Source organism: Carya illinoinensis, chromosome 3 (genome assembly GCF_018687715.1).
Source record: "Carya illinoinensis cultivar Pawnee chromosome 3, C.illinoinensisPawnee_v1, whole genome shotgun sequence".
Classification (NCBI taxonomy): domain Eukaryota; kingdom Viridiplantae; phylum Streptophyta; class Magnoliopsida; order Fagales; family Juglandaceae; genus Carya; species Carya illinoinensis.
The window spans coordinates 32,682,652-32,693,866 of record NC_056754.1 but is presented as its reverse complement, the minus strand read 5'-3'; the positions used below and the strand labels follow the sequence as shown (position 1 = coordinate 32,693,866).

At 36.6% G+C, this 11,215-nt stretch overlaps 1 protein-coding gene across 2 annotated transcripts; it reads right to left on the bottom strand.

Annotated features, from left to right (window-relative positions):
* Positions 1-581: 581 nt before the first annotated feature.
* LOC122304136 (two-pore potassium channel 3-like) lies at positions 582-4,503 on the bottom strand. 2 transcript variants are annotated; one of them, XM_043116224.1, is made up of 3 exons: positions 3,903-4,503; positions 3,339-3,782; positions 582-985 (listed from the first exon to the last, which is right to left on the bottom strand). In XM_043116224.1, exons 1-3 carry the CDS (start codon positions 4,388-4,390, stop codon positions 841-843), a joined length of 1,077 nt encoding a protein of 358 aa, XP_042972158.1. In that variant the 5' UTR covers positions 4,391-4,503; the 3' UTR covers positions 582-840. The 2 variants fall into 2 exon arrangements, with proteins under 2 accessions (XP_042972158.1, XP_042972157.1); XM_043116223.1 differs by having other exon boundaries at positions 3,339-4,503.
* Positions 4,504-11,215: the final 6,712 nt, after the last annotated feature.

The following is an 11,215-nucleotide window of genomic DNA, read 5'->3' as shown; positions in this document are numbered from 1 at the left end:
AAAAAAAAAAAAAAAAAAAAAAAAAAAAAAAAAAAAACGTCTAACACTTCGGGCTACAACCCATTAATGTATTCGGTCCACTTAATCAACTAAGATAAGGAAATACACAATAAACCCACGAGCCCTATGGTTAGAATGTAATCACTTCTGCCTTGTACTTTCAATACTTCAGTTCCAGACTCTTCCTCTAAGCTGTCCTTCGGTTCCTTCACTTCTAGGGCTGTTACAAATTTGCATCCAAATTTATGGCTTTTGTTTTGTTTTGTTTTTTTGTTACTTTTGGTGCTTACTTGGTTCCTGACAGATATACCAAAACCTGCAACTTTTGCTATGCTAATGTGTATTCCAGCAAATATGCTGGAAATTGTTTTCTCTCATTGCCTGTAATGTTGGTGACAAAGCTTGTTTTAAGATGAATTGAGCTCTAATTAGAATTGAAAAAAAATTATGCAATTTATTAGGATTTCTTATGTTGGTATAGCAATTTACATTGTGGAAAGTTTCATTTACATTATTGACATACGGTATTCTTTGGGATGAGGTTAAAAGTTGACTTGTCTATCTAAGAAAGAAACTGTAAATTTAGCGCCACAAACATGCCTATATATTTGAAAGCATTTGCAAAAGAATAGCCCCCAATTCGTATAACCATCTGACCTCATTTCAGGACGATGGGATCGATCATCTGCCTCATTCTGCATATATTTGATGAGGAATAATTGGTTACTATCATATTCTTTAATTATGTACAAGAATAAGAGGTCCTAGTGTGCTCTATGTATTGCTGACAAAAAATCCCAATGCCCTGATCCTCTATCCATTTGGAAATCCATGCTTTAGTCACTCGCCTTCCATGAGATCAGCCAGAGTAATTTTGCCACAATTGCTACTGTCCAGTAAATCAAATTGTTTGCCAATCTGCAGGATGTCTTTCTCTGATATCCTTCCCATCTCCTTAAGCTTGTAAATAACGAATTCAGCTTTACTGTAGTCATAAACATTAAAAAATAAATCAGAAATTGACACAGCGTGTTGAAAATATGTGCAATAATACAACAGGCCAATATGGAATTCCGTATGAAAAGCCCCAGAAGCTACACTTCACTAAAGAAATATTTTTGTTTTGTAAAAAGTAAACATAGAGATTGATCTCAGCTCCTTTTTGTGAGATATGAAATAAATGGAATTCTTCCCGAGTTCTTTAGGTTTCAATTTGAAATCGTCATTAGACCTCGCAGTCTCCAAATATATGCTCTTGCACCTTTAAGAGTTTTCTTATTTTCTTTTCTGAACCACGCAAACTGCTTCTGTGCCATGGAAGCGAATCTCCAATATTAGCCCATTTCTCTGGTAAAATATTGTCAGAAAGTAGGCGTCGTCAACTCTCCCATTGTATACCTTGCAAATTTTCTCTTGTTAAAACGGTCATCTGCTGCAAATTTGCAATATGGATGCAAAAGCCTATCATAACACTGCTTGCATTGTGCGTTGCTCTAATTATTCTGCCAAAAACCAGCTAGGTTCCCCTTGGAGGAACTTTTGGTTCTTCGACAAGTCATTTATTCTTTCCAAATGTGTTGCACATCAGCCATCATATTGCTAACCCATCTTATATATGCCCAGGTCACAAACTTTTCCTCTTTTTAGCATCAAACACTTGCCTCTCTGATCCACTAATTGCTCTTGCACGACGTTTAAATCGAGCGTACTAATTGCAAAGTGCAGATGTAGCTATTCTTCAGTAATTTCTTTTCTAGATTATCAGTTACAATAGTAAACTTGCTGACAACAGAATCAACTAACTTTTTCCATCCTAATCAAAACAGTATACAGTGTGCCTGATCATATCTGGTTTTTCACAAAGGGGTTAGTATTCGTTACTTTGCATCAAGTTTCTGGCTTCGCTATCATCCTCTTATCAGATTATTAACTTATCCCCAATTGCCTATTCTCAAATTGGCATATCTGCTCCGTTTAGATATGTTCATTTTGCATACATAGATTCCAAGGTTAATCTGTAAATCCACACCTGGCTTTCCAAATATTTGATAAACGCGGCCTGCTTTATCTTAATGGCATACTTGAGGATCCTCATATTGACGTGAAGAATTATCTTGTTATGAAACACTGCTTCATAACAAAGCATTTCATTGCTTACTGGTAGTCACCTAGAGATGCACCTCTTTCCCTCGATGAAGATGACCATTTGACTCCCTATGAAGGCAGTTTTTGGCATTCTTGAGATATTGCTATCTAATTAGTTGGCATGACTAATAAGCTTTATCTTGCACATTCAGCATGCTGTATATACCTTTCTGCTCGACATAGGGAACTTCTCTTTCCAGGTTGTTCTCTAAATATTTCTCCTGCCTTTTAAATGTTATAAAAAAAAATATTGCCTGTTAACCCCAACTAATTCCAACACAGGCCAATATAAATGAGAATACTTTGGACACAGAGATGTCCTTATTTGGATTATTCATCATCTCCGACTTTGCAAAAAATAGTCACCATTCTCTGACGATAAGAACTTCAGAAGAAAATAATTGATAACCATTTTCTTTCATTTTCTTTTCTTGTACTCCAGTAGACTCTTGCAGTACGGTTCTTCCAACTTCATTGTGAAGATCATGACTTACATCAGTCCCTTGCCTGACTCTGTTTCTTTCTTCACTACTTTCATGGTCTTCTCGAAAATCTTGTGCGCGATGTAGCTATTTACAATATACAATGCGTGCTCCTTCAATATATATAGAGCTGGCAACTTTCCATGCCCAAGCACGTCATATTTTCTCGCTTGCATCTTGAAGTATAACTAGCTGTTGTAGTTAATGCTCACTCTGATTGTTCTGTTGTGTTAATGATGATCGCAGGACGGTGAAAAATTCACACTCGCGGCATTTTCTCTAACTGAGCAAAAAAGCCACATCTTTCCTAAAGGCATAAGCACTTTTACGAGTCCATGCTATGCATTCAGGAGGTAGTCGAAAATAACTAATTTTTTCATCATCAGCGAACTAACTTTGTGACCAATCCATGATAATCCATCATGTCTCAGATCAACCAATTTTTTATTTCAATCTGAAAAACATTGTCTGAAAGAAGTTTTCGTCATCCAACTTAACTTCAATTATCTCTACACTTGGAAAATTTACTAAGCGTTAGCCCCTAACCAAACTGACTCCGAGTTAAGACCTAAGACGGACTATGACTTAATGCTCTAGATTATCAAAATTTTGGTGGGAAAGAAATAAGGAAAGTTTTCATACGGTTACCAATATGTGCAAGATAAAGAGAACAGTTAATCTTAACTTTGCTGAAAGCGGTCAGAAAAATACCTGATAGAGCCGTCATTATCGAGGTCTGCAGCTACCAAATCCCCAACTGTAATCTTCTTCTGCAGTACCCATTTTGCAATTCTGCGATTCCTCTTGTCAATCCTAAGTTCAGTCAAGTACAGAAACGCCCTGGCAACGGCTAATGTGCTAACTAACAGCCAAATTACTGCAAAACACCTCCCTGTAATCGTAGTAAAAGCGTAATCCCCATAACCTACCGTTGTCACGGATGTGACTGAGAGGTAAAAGCTGTCAACCCAACTCATATCCTCGATGAAGTGTACTGTAATTGTCCCTATAGCAATACACCCAATCACAACCGCCAAAGCCAATCCTACTTTAATCCTTATTCTCATTCTCCCTTTCTCTGTATCCACCATGTATGCTTTCACCATTGAGTTGAACTTATTCTCATCCACTGTGCTCAATAACACTGCCTCTTGTCTGTCACAAATGTATGTTACCAACCCATTGAGTAGAATGTCAACGAATCCAAAACCAACTAAAATGAAAACGCAAGTAAACAGCTTTGTAAATGTGGAATCTGGAACAATATCTCCATACCCAATTGTGCAGAGTGTGACCACAGTGAAGTACAATGCATCGACTGGCCTGAATGTGGTATGACCCTTGAAATTCCCACTTACCATAAATATTGTAACTACGAGTATGACATACAGAACTACGCCGATAAAGGCTTGCCGGACGATGAAAGGGGTTGATTTTTTGGTGGGTTTGGGCTCGAAGGAAGCATGGAAATCTTCACGGATGTCGGTGAACACCGACGGAGCGGAGTGGGAGCGCCGTGCTAATCTTCTCTTTTTGTTCAAGTTCAAGTTCAAGTTCAAGTTGGCTATGAGGTTTACATAGGAACCGGACTTGGGGGTTGTGATGATGGGAATAATGGCGTCGTTGGTGATGAGATGTGCCGCCGATTGGCGTCGGGAGGGACCGAGACCAAGATCGAGGTAGCTGGAAGGAAATTCTCTCCTTGGTGATGGCCGAATGGAGTCTTCTTCTACTCCCGTCTTTGAGAGAAGAGATTCATCCATGGTGAATCTACATGATACGAGGCATGGTTTTCTTGATTTTGTTTTCTTCAATGAGAAAAGAGAAGAAAAAAAAACAACGCAGTACTGCTCCGTCCAACTAAAAGTCAATGCGTTGAAAGAATCAAGTTTCGTTTAGATAGGTTTGCTCATCTAAGAGTCACACGGGGTTGCATCCAACGGAACTTTGTTTCTAACTGCCACTCGCCGGTTTATGCTGGTAGTTGTAAATGCCTTGCGACTTCTGTTAATTTTTAGTTGCTAGATCCCCTCTTGATGCACGTGAGCTTATTAAGGCTGTGTACTTGTAAAATCCAAACATGTTGGGAGTGGTTGTAAAAAGTAAGATGGTGTTCGATCTTGACTATTAACTAAGGTGATGTTTCAAAACAATCTCAATCTATCACATTTCACTTTATCTCATCTTATCTCATTTTCTTTCCAAGCGTCATTCAAATACAAGTATTTTTAAATTAATTATTACAATTTTTTCAAACTAATCATTATAATTTTTTTAAACTTTAAAAGAAAAACAATTCAATTTTTTTAAATACTAAAACAAAAATTTAATTAAAAAATTATATTATAACGATATTTTAACTTTATAATATTTTTATTCAATTTTTTTTCTCTCTTTTCTCAAAACCCAATAAATATTTTTTCTCTCTTCTCCTTTTAATGATGGTCACCCAATGGGTTGGGCCTAGTCTATTTTATACCTAATACATTCCTATGATTCCTAAGGTCAACTTGTTCAACAAGAGAACCTTGGGAATATTCCAATTAATCAAAATAGAGATGGGCCATGGAAAGTGTAAGAGGATGATAAATACTAGAAATTTGTCCTTGGTTTTTCTATATTGCTTGATTCAACAAAGATCTCTAACAGTGGACCTCATGGAGAATGTAAATCTCGGCAAACATAGGGACGAGTCTCTTAGATGCTAGTTTGTGTGAATGCATGTGTTATGACCAATCGCATTGATGGCTGTGTGTGATCATGTAGCGATCCTTGTGGGATGTTTGTTCTTCCATTCTCATTCTTACTAGCACTAGTGGATTCCTTTCCCTTTGGGGGCAATTTATTGTTTTAAGGTTGGAGTGTGTTTGTTATAGCCTGCACTTAAATGGTCATGCGTTGACTCCTTGGGTCCATCTCAAGCAATTGCTAAGCTTGTCGACTAGTTCCCAAAGCTAACCCTCGTGAGGTAGTTGTGGAACCTAGAGGCTCGTTCTTGAAGATAACCCACCCAAGTAGAGTCTCATTCCCAAAGGTACCCTACCCAAGCAATTTTGGAGCTTAGAGTCTCATTCCTAAAGGTAATCCACGTGAGGTGGTTGTGGACATCAGAGGGTTGGAGACAACCAAGAGGAGTGTGTGATCGTTGCTTGGCTCTATGAGTGGCCACATGGTGCTGAGGTTGCATCGGGTGAGTTTCACCAACTTGGTTGGCTTCAATGGGAGTGTTCTTGACCCATAGCTTGGCTCGAAGGCTGCATCAGGTGAGCATTATCAATGATCACTCAATTGGCTTCAATGAGAGCTTTGCTTGACTATTGGCTTGGCCCTTGAAGGGCGCATTAGGCGACTGTCAATAACAAGCACTCAGCCAGTGGCTTGGCCTGGAGACCTGGAGGCCACTTTCAATAATGTTCTCAACCGTTGGCTTGGCCCAAAGGCCATATTAAGCGAGTATCAGCAACGATAACTTAGTTGATTTTAGCAAGAGCATTCTCAATCGCTAGCTTGGCCCGGAGGCCGCATCGAGCAAGTGTCAACAAGGATCACTCAACTGGCTATAATGAGAGCAGTGGCTTTGCTTTGAGAAGTCTTCACCAAAAACTAAATTGGTTATTGTAAATAATCCAAATCACAAGTTTGATACTCACAAACCTGAGCCGTGTTACCAGACCAAGAGATAGAAGTGCTTAGGTGAGGCTAGAGGGTGGCCTTACCTTAGTGGTGATGAAGTTTCGGCACGTCTGAGCAAGTGCTCTTGCGGGAGATATACTTAGCCGCACCTCTTCGGTAAAAGGTATACTTGAGCGCACTTGTAACAGCCCGTTAGAAATTTATTAGTGAAATTTTTATTGACTTTAAGAATCTCGTGAAAACCCTATAATTTTTCACGAATGGATCAATCACACAGGTTTTAGTCTGTTAACATTGTCAATGTTATCACTAACTATAATGCCAGAACTACGATTTTAATTATTTGAGATAGTTAGAAGTGTCAGAATTCATTATAGTCTACGCCATTAGACTCAGTTGATTATTTAAGATTTTATGACGTAATAACTCATTTTCATAATTTTAAACATAATGCCTCTTCAAAATTGTGAAATTATTTTTAGGGGTGTTTCAGGGCTGAATTTCGGTAAACGATTTTTACTATAGGTTAATATGGATATTTAAGATTTTTCAGTGATAAGTTTATCATGCATTTTTTTGGAGTGAATAGTAATCTCGATGAGTGCACCAAGTGCAGTATTTTCAAAATCGTAGTGTGGAATGTCCAAATCAGGTTAAAGAAGTTGATTTGGACACTTGGCAAGATCTTAGCCACACAGTGAATAGTATTAGATACTTGGCACCATGAGGAACTATTAGATGGATTTGTGAAGGAAATCAAGGTATGAGATCATGCCACCGCAAAGAAGGTTTCAACCAAAATTGTGAAACCCTAAATTGTGCTAGGGTTTTTTTATCTGATCAACCAAATTTTGCTAGACCGAAGAGAGTTTCAACCCTAGCAAAATTCTAAATGGTTGGAATCTAATTGAAACCCCAAAAGCTTGGTTGAAACTGAAACCCTATATGGTTTCCCCAAACCCTAAAGTTGGCCTCCAAACCCCTTTTGATCGATTTCTAGCATTGTATTTAATCAATTGATTAAATCACTTTCAAATGCTATTAATTCATAAAATCCTTGTTATGACATTATATCAAATCTTTTAAATCTTGAAAATTTGATTGGGCCAAAAAAAAATTGGATTTTGGCTTGATAGCATCCCAAACCTTAACCAAACCCCCTTTAAACCTCAAATTGAAGCCCACTTGGTTGAGGCCCACCAAGGCCCACAAATTTGGCCACCTTGGCAAAGTTTCTTGAAGAATTTTCCTCCCCCCCATGGCAAGCCATCCATTACCCATGGCTGCACACAATAGTATCTTGATGTGAAGAAGAAATCCACCTCACGACCCTCTATACCTCATAGCTGCAGGAGACAGTCCTTGCCCCTCACTATTCTCCACTTTATGTTACATAGTTATCTCCAATTAAGGGTCATTCAAGCCCATACCTCCCCATCCAGAAGTTTAAAGTCGTGCAAGACACATTTCACTCCCTTTCATCACTTCTTCAACCCGCTCTTATAGAGAAATCCAAAAGAGCTCTCTTGAACAAATTTTTAGGTCTTTTTGCGTGGAGCTATTCAACCCTTTGTAAGTATTTTCGCACGATGACTCATTCATAAAAGTTGTTCGTCTTGAGTATAGTTTACGTGGATATCTTATTTGTCTCACATTTAGTTGTCATTTGTTTGGTCAAAAGTATTTTTAACCATGGAGAGGTCGTTCTAGGCTTAAAACTGGAGAGTATGTTATGTTTTGGAGTTTTTGACAAAGCTAATGGATATATTTTGTTCTGAAAATTTAATGAAGTGTTGTTAGCATGTGTTGATAAATGTCCATTGAGGTTTCATTGCATGACTAAACCTTTTTATGATAGATTTTCTTAAATCTAGAAACTTAAAAACTAGAAGTGGAAAAACACTTTTTATTTTGAGAAAGTTTGAATATTTCGTGGTTTAATTTTACTTCAAAGGCTTTAATATTTTTATGTGATCATCCTAAGTCACTTAGTTGCATGTTAGGATATTAGTTTGAAAATATTTAGTATAAGTTTCAAAGATATGATTTTTCTATGCAAAAGGATTTTGGTTAGACCTAAGATTTGATGTTTTTGGGTTAGATCTATGTTTTATTGACTTTTAGCCATGTGATTTTAAATTTGATGGTTGGATATTATTTAGGACACATTTTTAGGCCATGTGATGTTTTAGTTTGAAGATATCATTTTTTTTAGCCATGGATCAAGAGATCGATCAAAGCTAGTTAAGAAAAAAGTTTCTGTTTTTGGACTAAGTGTAAAACCAAAAACTCAAAGTGTTATTTTATGATTTTTGGTGACTTTTTTTTATATGATTTAAAGCATGGTTGATCTTAGGATGATGTTATGAATATGTTAGAAGTAAGATTTGATTTTTTGAAATTCTTGAAAATATTTTGATTTAGGGTCAAAACTTGTGCTTCAATGGTCTGTTAAAAAGTTTGGATCTTTTTATAAAAATTTTGGTATTGATGATTATCTTTTTCTAAATGGATGTTTTAAGTATGGTTTTAAACTTAGGATATGAAGATCTTTGTTGCAAAATTTTAGTTTAAGCATGAGTTTTGAAATTGAAAGGAATTGCAACAAAAATCAAGAGAAATGGCCTATGAATGTTTTGGCCATAGTGTGGTTTGCCATAATTATGATTTGTCTAAATTTTTCTGAATTAATATTTGAGTTTAGGACAAAATTTACATGAGGAATGTAAATTTTAGAAATTTTTGGAGTTAGGATATGAAATCCTTAAGTTAGGGATAAAATGGTAATTTTCTCACATGTAGAGGGTAAAATGATAATTTTACTCTAAGTTAACTTGTTTTCATGCTTCTAACTGTTAGTGATTAAATTTCTAATTTTTAGAATCACTATTTTCAGTTTCTCGTATTTCGTACTTTATTCTCTTAGAATGCAACGATCAAGGTAAGTTAGTTTCTAACTTACTATCAGTTTACTCTGTATGTATGATGCGTAAGGAGACTACAATTTGTGTATATATATCATCATCTATGCCATGTCATGCGACATCATTACATGTTTATCTGTTACACATGATTTATTCTGTCGTGAATGCTTATCTGTTACACAATCTATTCGGTCACGTATTTCTATATGTTACAAGTATGTCATATTACATTATGTCATCTGTTACATGTATGCCATGTCATGTAATATTCACTATTACATGTATGCCATGTCACATAATATTTACTGTTACATGTTATGTCATGTTATGAAATGTTGTCTGTTACATGTTATATCATGTTATGAAATGTTTCTATCTCAAGTAAGCCATGTCTCTCAAGTTACGTTCAAGTCATCTTATGTGACGTCAAGATTTCTGTCCTTTCATATTCCAGTCACGTTTTGTCTCGAATACAATTGTGTATTTTGAGAACAGTTAAGTTTCAGTTATCAGTTAATTTGTACTATGGTCAAGGATGATATGCACAGTCTGATATTGCGGTCAAGGCTAAACACTGCCGAGTACTAAGATGAAGGAGTATAATCTGTCGTACTACAGATGGATAAATCAGTTTAAGTTGTATTATGGTCAAGGATAATACGCATTGTTTGATACTGCAATTAACGCTATGCATTGTTAAGTACTACAGTGAAGGGGTATAATCTGTTGTATTACAGAAAGATAATATGGGCTACCTAGTACTGCGGTCAAGGCTATGTGCTCCCAAGTATTACGGTAAAAAAGTATAATCTGCTGTTATGTTAAGTTCAAGTTCATGTCAAGCTTTAATTTCACATTCACGCTATGTTATGCTCACATTCACATTATGTTTCAAGTTTACATTCATGTCATGTTATGTTTTAAACTCACGTTTATGTCATGTTATGCTCAGGTTCATGTTATGTTCAAGTTCATGTTCATGTTATGTAAGTTCACATTCATGCTATATTTCAAGTCTATACTATATTTCAAGTTCACGTTCATGCTATTTTGCTAATCTATGTTATGTTTTAAGTTCACATTCATATCATGTCATGTCAAGTCAAGTTCAATTTTAGTTTTAGTTCAAGTTATGTCAACTCATGCCATATTATGTTAAGTCACGCTATGCTTATTATTTTATGCCATATTATGTCAAGTTTTATCATGCTTACTATTGACTTTGATTGTATATTCATGCCTTTACTACATGCATGCATCCTTAACTTGTGTAGAAGTTTCCTGTTAACTTATTGAGATTTGTAATTAAATCTCGCCGTGGCAGTCCCAACTACCATTCCCCTTGAATGGTAAGCAATGTGTCAGGATTAGAGCAGGAAGCGGATATGGGCAGACTATAGGAGGTTGACTAGACACCGTAGACGAGACGTGAAGCTTACAGCCTCCATAGTTAGGTTTTTGGATAGTATTTTTGGCCTCGTTAGTCGAGTTATGCGAGTTGCTGGATGAACTGGCCCAATAGTATATTTTGGTAATGTAAATATGGAGCCTAGTCTCCCACGTTTTGAGATTTCAGTCTTCTAAGACCTGTATTGTAATTGTGGATGTTTATTTTTTTTAAGTATACATGGATTATGTTTTAACTATTTGATATATTATAAGTTTGGTGAATAGTATTGCTCAAGAAAAAAATTATTCACTGCAAATATTACATAATACTAGATGCATATTAGAAACATTACATCTTATATGCCATGAACGGAGGCAGGAAACCTTGTGTTGCATGTCTCGACACTTCAGATGTCCGTTCGATCTCAAGCAGAATCTGGGGGCGTCACAGTACTACTCCTACAGGAGATATTTTCGACCTCGATGTTGTGATAGAAGGTAGTGCTCGACCCTGCTACTCTTGCAGGAGAGGTTCTCTTGACTGTGCTGCTACGGCCGGAGGTAGTGCTTGACCGTTCTATTCTTGTGAGAGATGTACTTGATTGTGCTACTCTTGCGAGAGACATTCTTGACTATGTTGCT

Bases quoted from the DNA above. Each gene is read 5' to 3' on its own strand.
- LOC122304136 (XM_043116223.1), bottom strand. From the start codon at position 4,390: ATGGATGAATCTCTTCTCTCAAAGACGGGAGTAGAAGAAGACTCCATT. The intron at 986-3,338 runs GTATTTTTCTGA...TTATGACTACAG, and splicing joins GATAATGACGGCTCTATCAG to TAAAGCTGAATTCGTTATTT.